This window comes from Lucilia cuprina, chromosome 3 (assembly GCF_022045245.1).
Source record: "Lucilia cuprina isolate Lc7/37 chromosome 3, ASM2204524v1, whole genome shotgun sequence".
Classification (NCBI taxonomy): domain Eukaryota; kingdom Metazoa; phylum Arthropoda; class Insecta; order Diptera; family Calliphoridae; genus Lucilia; species Lucilia cuprina.
In genome coordinates this window covers 34,187,319-34,201,755 of record NC_060951.1, presented here as the reverse complement: position 1 = coordinate 34,201,755, position 14,437 = coordinate 34,187,319, and the positions used below count along the sequence as shown (strand labels likewise).

At 29.2% G+C, this 14,437-nt stretch overlaps 2 protein-coding genes across 3 annotated transcripts in view; one reads left to right on the top strand and one right to left on the bottom strand.

Moving 5' to 3' along the window:
- Positions 1–280: 280 nt before the first annotated feature.
- The window catches only part of LOC111685266, a 34,980-nt gene continuing 20,823 nt past the window's right edge, over positions 281–14,437 (bottom strand). The window contains exons 2-4 of one of the 2 annotated variants that reach the window (XR_006940361.1): positions 8,787–9,537; positions 6,600–7,382; positions 281–300 (exon numbers count right to left, since the gene is read on the bottom strand). Coding sequence is in view for 1 of the 2 variants with exons in the window: in XM_046947248.1 (XP_046803204.1) it covers positions 7,199–7,382; positions 8,787–9,265 (663 nt within the window). In the remaining variant the exon portion in view is untranslated. Of the gene's footprint in view, positions 301–4,022; positions 7,383–8,786; positions 9,538–14,437 lie in introns of those variants that run through there. The other variant, XM_046947248.1, reaches the window with a different exon arrangement.
- Positions 12,471–13,335, top strand: LOC124419052. The gene is made up of 3 exons (XM_046947249.1): positions 12,471–12,563; positions 12,645–12,803; positions 12,863–13,335. Exons 1-3 carry the CDS (start codon positions 12,489–12,491, stop codon positions 13,196–13,198), a joined length of 570 nt encoding a protein of 189 aa, XP_046803205.1. The 5' UTR covers positions 12,471–12,488; the 3' UTR covers positions 13,199–13,335.

Below are 14,437 nucleotides of genomic sequence, written 5' to 3'. Positions count from 1 at the left end.
CTTTATTTGTATTTTATTTAATATTTCTTTATATTTAATACCTTTTCTTTTTCTTTATATTTGTTAAAAATTATTAATAATTTTATTTAAAAATTTAACGATTTCATTTTTTTTTTTTTGCATTATTGAGTAAAATAAATAAATCTTTAATTACATATAAATATACATATTTATATAAAATATAATTTTTAGCAAATATTATATCAATTCCTGATAAATTTTTATGAAAATCTTTTTTAAGAAAAATATTGTGAAAAAAAAAACAAATTTTAATTAAAATTTTTTTTTTGTGGTTTTAAGCTGAAAAGATAAGAAATATCAATAGATTTAAACATTTACCTTGGATCATTTTCATAAACAGCAAAATTAAAGAAAAATATTTAAAACAAAATTTATAAACAGAAAATTTTAAAACAAATTTTTCTATTTTCTATAAATAATTTTTTTTTTTTTCAAAATAAAGAAAAATTATTTAATTTTTTTATTTTTGTAGATAAATGTCTAAAAACGTAAATTTTTTATATAAAAAATTATTTGACAATGCTTTTTCCTCAGATTTTCGAAAATTTCTCTTCATTATAGAAAAACATTCAAAAATTCCTGATTTTTATAGAGCATTTCCAAAATTTTCTCTATTTTTATAAAATTTTTGATTTTTTTGATTTCCGGAAATTTTTACTTTTTAGAGATTTTTTTTTCAAATTTCTCTTATTTTAAATTTTTTTTATAATTTTCTCTTTTTATAGAAAAACTTTTAAAAATTTAAAAATTTAAAGAACGTTTTCAAAATTTTCTCTATTTATATAAAATTTTCCAAATATCTTTTTATTATAAAACATTTTCGAAAATTTACGAAAATGTCTTTTAATTATAGAAATTTGTCTAGAATTTCTCTTTATTATAGAACATTTTCAAAAATATCAATTTTATAGAAATGTTCAGAAAATTTCTTGTTTCATAGAAAAAAAAAAAAGGAAATAATAAAGTACAACCCTACAACACTATAGTGGAAAGGCTGGTGTTGGTAAAACCCAAAAAATATTGATCCTAAGCCCACCTTAAAAAATACCAATCGGCTCTGAATCACTTTCTGAGTTGATTTAGCTAGGTCCGTCTGTCTGTGTATCTATGGAAAGTATGTGCGCACGATACAGGTCGCAATTTTTAAGATAGTTTGTTGAAATTTTGTATACAGTCTTCTTTTGACCCAAGGTCAAACGCTATTTTTAAAAAGCATTGCCGATTTTTGTAAAAAACGGGCCTCATTTGTCCCCATATAAAGCCCTCTTTAGAAAATGAACTAAAGATTAATTTATAAGCAAATTTCCAGGTTTTCGATGATGATACAGGGTCTGGTCCGAGAACATGTATCTTATGTCAGCAAAACCTATGTTTTCTATTCTTAACATGATAATCAACATAGGATGTCACGATGCTGAAGCAAGGTCGTGGCAACATAAACTTGCCTTTCGATTCTCCGACTACTACTACCAACATCGGATCTGATAGGATCTAGTTGAAGACTTGATAAGAAAATTGTAATAGGTTGTGATCAATACCAATTCAACAAAGCCATAAAGCTATAGGTAGCACAAACGCAAGGGACCTTGTGAATTTATTAATAAACGTAATGAGTTTTGAAACATTTTCTATAAGAAAGTGGAATTTTTGAAACATTTTCCATAAAAAAGAGATAATTTTGAAAGTGTTCTATTATAAAGAGATATTTTTGAACATTTTCTATATGTAAGCGAAATTTTCGAAACATTTTCTATAATAATATGAAATTTTCTAAAAGAAAGTAAAATTTTTATTACATTTGCTTTTAAAAGTGAAATTTTCAAAACATTTTCTTTACAAAAAGGAGAAATTTTCGAAAATGTTTTATAAAAAAGATACATTTTCTATAAAAACGAGGAAATAAAATTTCGATAAGAAAGTGAAATTTTTCAAAAAAAATTCTATAAGAAAGTTAAGTTTTTGGGAAGAAATTTCTATCAAAAGAATTAATTTCTTTAAATTTTCAAAAAAAAAAAATAAATTTTTGAAAAATTATTATAAAAAAGAGACATTTTCTTCTTATAGAAAAGAAAGATAACTATTCTAAACATTTTCTATAAGAAAGATAAATTTTCAAAACATTTCTATTAAAAATAATGATTTTCGAAACATTTTCTTTAAGAAAGAGAAATTTTCAAAACTTTTCTATAAAAAAGAACGCTTTTCGAAACATCCTCTATAAGAAAGTGAAATTTTCGTAATATTTTTCCTAAATAGCGAATTTTTTAATTGATCGCACGAAATTCAGTTTTGGAGAGTTTTGGATCAGCACACCAGACCATAAAATTTAATATTCAATATACTGGACATGTAATGTACAAAAGTAGCGCGTAAGATATACAATCATGTGGTGGTGAATCGTCAAAGAAGTTCACCCAGTAGCAGGTGTTTACCAGAAAAACTACAAGTGTTCATTTCTATGAGAATAATTAAATAAATGTTAAAAGTATTCGTATCGAAAACAATAGTTTATCCTCCTGACAAAATTTACAAACTCATATTTTCAAATATCGTATAAAAATTAATTTTTCTATTTTCTATTTACAATTTTTTGACACTCTCTACTCAACTAATTTTCAGTGTGACAGTTTGATTGACAGCTCACATAATGTGTTGGTTGTCAATGTCGCACATTTTTGCATAATTTACTGCAATAAAGTTGAGATGAAGAGAAAGGAGAAAGGAGAAAAAAATTGAATTTACCAATTAAAGTGACAGTAGTTAGATTGACAAATGTTTTATAAAATGATGAGTATCAGTCAATTGACAATTAAAAGGAAGTTAATTGAATTTTTGAGTTAGTTTAGGGGGGAAAATTGCATAAACGTGTTTAAAAGTAAAAAAAATATAAATTTATTTAGATTTTTAATTAAGGAAAAGTTAGAGATAAAAAAAAGCAATAGATATATTGACAGCTTTGACCTAGTTATACTTTTAGTAAAATCTAATAGAAATCTGCTTGAAAGTGAAATTTTTTTAAATTAATGTCATTTTTTAAGCTACAAATTAACAAAAGTTTATTTAAGGACATAAAATTTTTTACAAATTGCTATACAGTATTGTTATTTTCAGGGTTCTACCTGTACACTCAATGTTTTCGAATAAAAACATAAAAAAACAAGAACAGAAATGTTTTATTTTTTTTTTCAGACATTATTGCACCCATAGTCTGTTTCAATGTAATGTACTCTCATACATTACTTTTGACATTATTGTTTATGTGTTAGAGATAAAAGTCAACATAAGTATATGTATGTATAATAAAATAATGACAAGGCCAAGGACATTACAAATTACAAGCTAAAACATCAAATACATTTGTACAAGGATAACGAACATGTGAGGACAATGAATGTCATATGACAGTGGTGTAATGGAAAGATCAGTTTAAAGGATAAACATTAAACATAAGGCTCTTTCAACAATATCGTTGAAATTCAGTTGGGTAGCAGATCCACCAACGCAGCAGTTTCCAACAAGCAATTCTATGGATGCTAAGGATAAGGATGCATTTTAAAGAAGAAAGAAACATCTTTGATCTTCTTATACTAGGATGTATACTACATCAAATCCGAAAAAGTACACCTAGGCCATTATTATCTTCAGTGTTCAGAAATTCAGTTTCCTTAGTGTTGGTCAGGAATGTTATTTCCGGAATAACATCACTTCCAAGATATTTGGATCTAATTACTACGAATGCCTGACAGTGCCAAAGAAAGTGCTCCAGTGTTTCACTATCCTCTTTACATTCGTCTGAATCCGAACCCCCAATTTTGCATAGATGTGCTCGTAATCCTGTGTGTCCACTGAGAATACGTACCATCATACTAACTTGAGACTTGCTCATTTTGAGGAGATTTCTAGTCTTGCTCTCACCAGGGTCACCCCATAGGATCTCTGTGGTACTTCCCACCGTTTTATTATTCCAAGAGGCCTTATGGGATTCTCTCATCCATATTTTAAATTCAGCTTCTGTTGCGTCGAATGGTTTTGCGTTTGTTAAGTTAACTGCCTCTAGATCCCTTTACTTTAAATCGATTACATTCGCCCTTTCGTTGCCGACTACTCACGAGTGGCCTGGTACCCATATGATGTAAATCTTACCTCTGGAAGAGTATTCAGTTAAAGCTTTCTTACAATCCAATACGGAGTTTGTCTATTGATAAAGAACGTAAGTTTCAAATTGAAACATAACTTATTGGACTTTGTAACGAAAACATTGTTTGAAAGATCTCTCTTCCAGAATCCTTTCTAATGACACCAATGACATGATATGTATTTCATTGAACGGTTATTAGTTATATAATCAGTTACTAGTACAGATAGTTGAATGTCACAAAAGGGTCGTATCGACGTTGTTCTCGTTAATGTGAATCAAGGAGTATTTCACAAATCGCCAGTTCAATACCTACAGAAGTTTAAGGAATTGTGGAATACATAAAGGACTTCGCTAAAGACAACATGTGCTTTCCGGACATTTCGGATAACTACAGTGTAATATTTCAGGAATGTTTAAGCTACTTCGTTTGCCCACAACGTTGTTATATTCCGGGAAAGTTTAAGAGACATCTTATGCCCAGAGCATGAATACAGAACTGCGAAGTTAAAGAAAAGATCTCCAAGGAAAGCACGGCAGCAAATGTGTTCCGTCGTTAGTATTGAGGTCTGTTAGTATGGTCGTGGGTTCGATTTTCAACAGAGACTCCAAAATATGTTAATCGATTGAGTTTAAATGTATTGAAATCCTGTTTTAAAAGAAATATATCAAAACGATAGCCTGTAGATGTTCGGGCAAAAATAAAGAATTGCGAATTTAAAAGAAGGATCTCAAAGACAAACATGGCAGCATTTGCGGTGTTCCTGCGTAGGTTAGTTGATAGTATTTCAATCTGTCAGACCGAAAGGGGCTCGATCTCTACCATAGACTTTGAAACATGTTAGGGTGATAGGTAGACATACAAGTTGGCTTGGGCTCCCTTTCAAAGATCACTGTAGCAGTTGTAAAGATAGTGAAAAGTAAGAAACGGCCTCTGGCCGTAAAGAGCTTTGCTTTCTTGACAGTTTCTTCATATCTAACCTTGGTGAGATATCTGGGTCTAAGCTTAATGAAATTCTCAGATTTCTCACAGCTACACTCTGAATCGAATACTATAAATGCTATATCTGACGAGCAGAATGGTTCGGTTAAAAGGGATTCTCTTCGAATCGCCTGCAGTGAACCAATCAGCCAACCAAACATGTTAATCGATGGAGCCCTAATACCGACTAGAAAGGACTAAATATATTGAGATCTTTTTTAACAAGAAGGTTCTCTAATTGATGGCCTGCAAAACTTTGGACATTAATAAGGAATTGTAATGTTAAAAGAAGGACATGGCAGCAATTGTGGGTAGCGTTGTAATCTGTCGGTATGAAGTTCATGAGTTCGATTTCCACCAGAGACCTGTTAATCCAAGTCTTGTACTTTATGGAGTCTTCAACAGGCCCGATAGTGGTCTAAGTATATTTCTTCGGATTTTTTGTAAAATTCATCCTCCTTCTACTCTATCTGGTTCATGCCTAAGGGATCTTCTTTATTGTCTATCTATACAACGATCACTACTTTGAGTTGCTATTTGTGAGATCGTGCCCTAATCGATGAAGCCCAAATACCGACTTGAAGAGACTAAATATATTGAGGTCTTCTTTTAACAGAAGTTTCTCAAAATAGTGCGCCGGCATAGCAGGCTTTGGACATTAATAAAGATCTTAAAAGAAGGACATGGCAGCAATTGCAGGTAGTGTTGTAATCTGTAAGTATAAAGGTCAATTTCCACCAGAGACCTGTTAATCCTAGTCTTGTAGCTGATGGAGTACTCAACAGGCCCGATAGTGGTCTAAGTGTATTTCTTCGAATTTTATGTAACATTCATGACCCTTCCAATCTATGTGGGGCATGCCTGAGGGAACTTCTTTATAGACTACTTTATGACGATCACAATTTTGAGTTGAAATTTGTGAGATCGTGACCTAATTGCGAAAAGTAATAAATAAGAACAAGAGCCTAAATGGGGTCTTATGGAAAGGATAATTTCAACATAACTCAATTTTTCGAGGCTCGTCGAGTCATCCCACATTTGAATACATTCCCAAAGATGCTTGCCCCGGATTATCCCACAACTGATAACAAGAGTTTTCTTGAATAACTGAGTCTTAATACCTTCTAGTAAATTTAATAAATTTCAACTTTGCTATTGTCAGAAGATGATTCCACCCACAGTGCGAGAAAAACCTTGATTTTTAGACAAATCGATGTCAAATGAATTTGAATCTGTCACAATTCTTAGCACTACAACTACATATAATCCTTAGCACTACAACAGGCTGCATCCCCTTTAAAACTACACACCTGCTGCTGCACAAATCAAAAAACCTGTTATCTATTTTGCCATGAACAAAAACAACTAAATGCATTTTAAAAGAGAAACTAACTAAAATGCAAAAAAGAAAAATTAAATTAAAAAACTAAATTGTAAAAAGGTAAATGAAAATTTACTTACCACTTCCGTTTCGAAAAATATTAAAATGTCCATAATTAATGTTGAACATAAGAGAGAGTGAGAGAAAAAGAGATAAACTTCTGAGCATAATACACGTACACACACACAATTATTTTCCGCTTCCATTTAAATAATTTAAATGTTTAAGTAAAAATGGAATTGTATTTAAAACGCATACTAAATATTTGTTTTAAATATTCGTGTGGTTTGTCTATATTTTTTGGCACAAACATTTCATAGCACTAAAAAAACTTAGTTTTAAATTAAAAAATAGTTTTTCTTTTACTTTTTTTTGCAATTGAAAATAAAAATAGTATAAAGGTATTTTTTAATACATTAAAGTTTCGTATTGATTTGTTGGTTTATTTTTGCACAAACTGTTGATTCATTTATGAGCTCAGAGCCACAGTTGCTTTGTTATTCTGCTGTTTGGTTTTTACACATTTCTATTTTTTTCTCCTTATTGTTCTAAATTAAATTGTATAAAATAAAATAAAATAAAATAAAATCGAAAGTAGTACACTTGACTATACAAATAAACGAAGAAAAACAAATCCAACAAAAAATGAAAAAAAAATCCATGTTACATAAAAAGTAATTTATGTTTGAACTGGTACATTGCTTTCGGTTTCTTTCAGTATGGGTGCCTGCCAAACGCCACTGCCCGAACGTGTTTTACGAGCTTGTGCAATGCCATCCATTATGTCCAGTTGTAAATTATGTATGCTACCTCGATGCTCAGTTAGTGGTGGTCCTTGTATGCCACTACCTCGACGACTGCCACTGCAAAACGGTGCAGCATGATAGAAAAATAGTGAAAGATAAAGAACAATAAAAACGCAGTTAAAACTACTATTAAAGATGTAACAATTTAAAGAATGGAGGAAAAATATATACATATTTATCATTACCATCGATGCTAAAAGTTGAAAACCACATAACTAACAAGTTTTTACAATTTACAACACAATTGGAGAGAAAACATACTATGCAACATGAACAAGTTCCATTTAAGTTTAGTTCTAATTCACTTTAAGTTAAGTTCAAGTTCATTTCTAGTTCATTTCTATTTCACTTCTAGTTCAGTTCAGTTCTAGTTCATTTCTAATCTATTTCTATTTCTAGTTCTAGCTCAGTTCTAGTTCAGTTCTAGTTCAGTTCTAGTTCAGTTCTAGTTCAGTTCTAGTTCAGTTCAGTTCTAGTTCAGTTCTAGTTCAGTTCTAGTTCAGTTCTAGTTCAGTTCTAGTTCAGTTCTAGTTCAGATCTAGTTCAGTTCTAGTTCATTTCTAATCTAGTTCTAGTTCAGTTCTAGTTCATTTCTAATCTAGTTCTAGTTCAGTTCTAGTTCTAGTTCAGTTCTAGTTCAGTTCTAGTTCAGTTCTAGTTCTAGTTCAGTTCTAGTTCAGTTCTAGTTCAGTTCTAGTTCAGTTCTAGTTCAGTTCTAGTTCAGTTCTAGTTCAGTTCTAGGTTAGTTCTAGTTCAGTTCTGGTTCAGTTCTAGTTTAGTTCTAGTTCAGTTCTAGTTCAGTTTTTGGTCAGTTCTAGTTCAGTTCTAGATTAGTTATTGATATATAAATAGCATCGCGATTAGTTGACAGTATGGACTCTATATCATTATTATACAAATTCTGTTTTCATGTTCCGTAATTGAAAACGTGTGCAAATAATTTATGTAATAAAGAAAAACCTATAACTCTTTTTTTCTTTTGCTACAAATAAATATAAATGACCAATTAGACTATCTGAAAGTGAAAACTTTCCAATTTTTTCACAACACTTGCATTCACTGCAATTATCTAAGCAGCTGCGCATCAAAGAACAAACACTGAAGAGGCAATAAGTGCTTCATAAAGTGTTGCAACAATTTAAATTTAATTATGTACCTTCTGTTTAGTTTGTGCCAGGTGACACTGCTAACGCAAATACGATGAACAATAAAATAAATGAAGTAAACTACTTAACTTCATTTAAAATTTCAGAAAAAAGAGGAAAATCTCAAATTCTATTATCTATTGACTAATAAATGCACAAACAAAGAGCATTTCTGCCATGTTAATTGCGAATAAATTCAGTCATTAAATTACTTCCGTTGCAATTCTAACTACAATTTTTTTTATCGAGCAAACAGCAAAAAGGGGAGTAAAACTTAACACATAGACAATAATAAAAAAAATGTTTAAAAACTCACCTATACCCTGCCCCCGATATAGATTCTCGACGATTACGACCAAATAGTGTGGGTGGTACTGCTGATATTGTTACCACTGAATGCCTTCGGCCACCACCACCTGGATTTGTTTTCTGTGATAGTGTTGCCAAGAATTCCACTTCATGTGGACTCAAGCCACCTGTTTCACCGCCCACTTCAGATAAGCGACGCACTTGACTGGCCGTTATACCCTCCGTTATTTGCAATGATGGCAATGAGTGTTTGCGACGTTGTTGCATATCGGGTAGTGGACACAAAAGATATGGATTTTTTGGTGATTCTGGATCTGAGTCATCACTGTTTGTTCGTGCATAACCACCCTCGGCACCACCGCTGCCGACACCACCAACAGCTCCCTGTACATCGTCGCTATCATCTGTTGTTTGAGATTCTTCAACCACAATAAGTGGCTCTTGTGTGCTGATATTGAAAACTGGTGTAAATGATGAACGACGCATTGTGCTGCTGCTGTTGTTGTTGTTGTATGTGGTTGTTATTTGGTTGGGTTTTCGGGTTGTTGCAATATATGTGTCAAACTGTTTCAAGTTCTTTTTGGAAAAGTGTTTTAGAAATATTTTCTGTTTTTTCTCTTATAGATATTTTTGTTTCTTTTTTTGATGGGAAATTGATACGTTGTGGTAGGTTTGTGGTTTATTGTGCGTAGTTTTCCTTTCGTTTAGTAGTTAAATGATGAATTTTGTTCCTTTTTTTTGTTATTTATAGATGATATCTGAAATGAAAAATATTGTAAATGTTTTATTAAGGAATTGTTGTTCTTATAGACGAATAATTTAAGAGTTTAAAATATTTAAATTTTTGTTGCAAAAATTTCTAAACCAAATTTCTTAAAAATGTATCCTTTTTTAAAAGCTTACTTAATAAAAGTTTCTTTAGATTAAGCTTTCTCTATTAAATTTCAAAAATTTCTTTAGAATTTTGTCTAAAAGAAACTTAATTTAAAAAAGTTTTTTTATTGAAAGCTTTTCTGTAGCAGCTTTTTGAAAAGCTTACTTAATGAAAGTTTCTTTGGATAAAGCTTTCTGTGATAAATTTAAAAAAATTCTGTAGAATTGTGTTTAGAAAAAAATGTGTAAAAGAAACTTAATTTAAAAAAGTGATTCTAATGAAAGCTTTTCTGTAGCAACTCTTTTTAAGCAAAGTTTCTCCACTCTATTTTTTTAGGTAAAAGCCTACAGAATCTTTCTTAAAGATTAATATAGTAAAAGCTATCTTATAGTTTGCCTAGTACAAGTTAGTTTCATTACTTAAAGGTTGATTTACCTTCAGTCAGAGAAACTCTATAGAGAAAGCAAGTTAGTAGAATTTTCTTGATAAATGTTTTTTTCTGTAGTAAAAGCTTTCCTTTGAAAGGTTGGTCTAGTAAAAGTGTTCTTTAGGAAATAATTTAAAAAAGTTTTTCTAATGAAAGCTTTCTTTAGTAACGTTTTTCTAATAAAAGCTTTTTAGCAAAAGTTTCCTTCTTAAGTTTCTTTAGTAAAAGCATGCTTTAGAAATATTTCTCTAGTAAAAGGTTTCTTTCAAAAAGTTTGAAATTTTGTAGCAAAGTTTTTCTAATGAACGTGTTTTTTTTTGTAAATTTTCTCTAGTGTAAGCTTTTGTTAGAAAAGTTTTTTCAGTGAAAATCTACAATTCTTTTTTAGCAAAGTTATTCAAATGAAAGTTTTTTGGCATAGTTTATATAGCGAAATGTTTCTTTAGTAAAGTGTATCCTGGAAAAGCTTTCATTAGATTAATTTCTCTAGTGAAATCTTCCTTTAGCTTAGTTTCTCTGTTAAAAGCTTTGTTTGTAAATGTTTTCCTATTAAAACCTTTCTTTAAAAGAGTCCTTTTTTGGGTTAAAGCTTTTATAAAGTTTATTCTTCTCAAACGTTCTTTAGATAGGTTTCTGTCTAGTAAAATCTTTTTAAAAGAGTTTTTTTTTGCTAAAAGCTATTATAAAGTTAATGCTGTAAAAGCTTTCTTTCTAGTGCAAACTCAGTTTCTCTAGTGAAAGCTTTGTTTAAAAAGATTTTCTTTTAATAAGTTTCTTTGTTTAAAGCTTTCTTAAGAAAAGTTTCTTCAGTGAAAACCTAATGAAACATTCTTAAAAAAAACTTCTTTTAGGAAATTTTTTTCTGAGAAATGTTACTTTGGCAAAGTTTTTCTAATGAATTATATTTTTTTTACTAAAGTTTATCATGTAAAAGCTTTTTTTATATAAGTTTCTCTAGTTTAATCTTTCTTTAGCAAAAATTTACTTGTGAAAGCTTTTTTCAGAAAACATTCTTTTCTGCAAGCTTTTTTTTTTAAAAGGTTTAAGCTTTTTTTGGAAAAGTTTCTGCAATAAAAGTTTAGAGATTAATTCTTAAAAAACGTTTCTTTTAGTAAACTTTCTTCAATGAATCATTCGCAAATTAAGTTTTTTAAGCAAGGTTTCTCAGGTGAAATGTTTCTTTCTAATGAAAGCTTTCTTTAAAATATTTGTCTTGTAAAGCTCTATTTAAAACATTAACTGGTAAAAGCTTTTTTTACACAAGTTTTTCAACTGAAACCTTTCTTTAAAATCGTGGAAAGAAAATTTAGAAAATTTTCATTTGTAAAGGCTTTTAAGGGAAGTTTCTGTACTGAAAGCTTTTCTCCAGTTAAGGTTTTTTAACCAAGTTTCTCTAGTGAAATGTTTCTTTCTAGTGAAAGCTTTCTTTAAAACGTTTGTGCCATAAAGCTATTTTTTAAATATTAACTGGTGAAGGCTTTCTTTACACAAGTTTTTCAAATGAAGCCTTTCTTAAATTGTGAAAAGATAATTAAGAAATGTTTCATTTGCAAAAGCTTTTAAGAAAGATTATGTGGTGAAAGCTTTTCTGTAGTAAAATCGTTATTTGAAAAAGAAAAGTTTCTTCAGAGACAGTTTTTTTAAGAAAATTTGTAAAAAATTAACTGGTAAAAACTTTCTTTAAAATGTTTGTCTTATAAAGCTTTATTTAAAACATTAACTGGTAAAAGCATTTTTTACACAAGTTTTTCAAATGAAACCTTTTTTTAAATTGTGAAAAGAAACTTATGACATGTTTCATGTGTAATAGCTTTTAAGAAAGTTTATGTGGTGAAAGCTTTTCTCTAGTAAAAGTGTTCTTTGGAAAAGCTTTCTTAAGAAAAGATTTTTCAGAGACAGTTTTTTAAGAAAATTTGTAAGCTTTATATACACAAGTTTTTCAAAATTTTGAAAAGAAAATTAAGGAAATTTTCATTTGTAAAAGTTTTAAGGAAAGTTTTTGTGATAAAATCTTTTCTCTAGTTTATGCGTTCTTTGAAAAAGCTTTTTTAAGAAATGTTTCTTTAGAAACAGTTTTCTTTACTAAATTTTCTGTAAGATACCTGCTCAGTTCATTTAACTCATTCATCCAGCTTCATTTAATCCAGTTTAATTACTATTTAATACATTTCTGGAAAATTTTTAATTTCAAATCTGAAAGTTGTTTATACATTTAATCTAAAAAAATTAACAACCTAATTAAATAGATCTCATTAAGGTTAAATTGTTTTAAACACAAAATTTGCATGATTTTTATAGATCACAAAAATATATAAATAATAAAAAATTACAATTTTATTATAAAAATCCATATTTATTAAGTATTGTTTATAATATAATTTTAGATGCTTTCTAAACCCTATTAAGCTATGAACATTTTAATTCTATTGGCAATTTTAAGCATTTTACTATTGATCTGTGATAATGTGATAGCAACGGAAAAGGTAAGTTAATAAGTATAAAGAGGACTTCAAAAAGTTATGAACTTACAAAGTTATAAATTTGAAATGGATTTTCCTTTTCAGAAAAACTGGATGTATGAACTGACCGAAGTTAATACCAAAAGTTCAAATACCGATTTAATAAATATAAATCTAAGTATTGAACGTATTCAACGTGGAGTTTATGCTTTGTCCGGAGAGTTCTACGTCAATATTGATATAACAGAGGGTGATGGAAATGATGTAAGTATTCCAAAAAAAAAGAGTCAAGTAATTTAAAAAAATATTTCATTTTTATTTAGGTGGAAGTTAAATCATTTCGCAGTCCCAATGGTGATGGTGTTTATAAAAGTATACCATTGGAAATGTCACGACGTCATTTATATGAAGCTCTTAATAGTCATTATAAAGATGTCGTTATGGAGACATTTAAGGATTGTTCAAATTTGCCATATTTTGAAGATGAATTTTCACCACCTCTGGAAAAGAAAACCTATGTACTGAATAAATGTCAATTTTCTCAAGAGGGTTTACCAAATCATTTAGAGACGGGTGTATATAAGATTATTCTAACGGGTTACGGTCAAGTGGATTGGGAGGTTGAGATGATTTTTGAGGTTGAATCAAATGATGAATAAAAGTGAAAAATATTTTTAAACAAATATGTGTTAAAAGTGAATGTTATTAAAATAAAAAAATATGGATCTTTGTATATTATTGTTTAATATCTAAATAAATGGCAATATTACCCGAATAATCCTCTTATTCATTAATGCTTAATAAAGTTACTGCTGATTTATTGTAAAATAAACGATTATTATCATTATGAATACGGGGGTAAATATTTAACTAAGAATCTGATTTTTTTCAGAAAAGTGATGATTTTAGTTGTACAAAGTTACTCTAAAGAAATTTTTCTTTCGAAGTGTTATTTTTCCAACTTAAAGTTTTAATTAGAAAAGCATCATTTTATGCAAAAGTAAGATAAGTTTTATTTAGAAAAGCTTAGGATAAACATATTTCTTTAAAAAAGTTTATAAAGAAAGTTTTCTTAAGAAAAGTCATTGCTGAAAAGCTGTTTTACAAAGAGTTTCTTTTAGCAAATTTCCTTCAGAAGGAGTTTTCAGAAAACAAGTCACCGTAGAGACAGTTTTCCTTAGACACAATTTTGTAAAGAGATTTTTCTTTCTAACAAAATTTCTTTCTAAACAAAGTCTCTTTCTAAACAAAGTTTTCGTTTAGAAAGAGACAAGTTTCTTAAGCCAACAAAAATTTCTGTAGAAAATCTTTTCTTTAGGAAAGATTCTGTCGAAAAAGTTTTCTTTAGAGAAGGGTTTCATAACAATGTTTTGTTAAAAAAAAGTTTTTTAAGAGATAGGTATCCTATTAAAAGTTCCCTTCGTCTAGAATTATTGCTTAGAGAAAGCTTTTTTCAGAAAAGTTTCTCTAGAGAGACGTCTCTTCCATTAAGTTTCTCTAGAGGTTTTTTTTTTAAAGTTTCTCTAGAGTCAGTTTTTAAAGAAAAGTTTATTTATATCATTCATTAGAAGAGATGTTCCATTAGAAAAGTTTCAAAATAGAGAGAATCTAGAATTGTTGCATAGGGAAAGCTTTTTTCAGAAGAGTTTCTCTCCAGATTTTTCTTCTCAAAAAGTTTTTCTAGAGACAGTTTTCTTTAGAAAAGTTTATTTCTTTCTTTCATGAGAAAAGAGAGAGAATTCTTTAGAAAAGACAGTTTTCTTTAGAAAAGTTTTTTTTTATCTTTCATTAGAAAAGTAGTTCCATAAGAAAAGTTTCAAAAAAGAGAGATTTTAAAAGATATTCTTTAGAGAGAATTTTTTTTTAAATGTTCTCTTTAGAAACTTTTTATAAGAGAA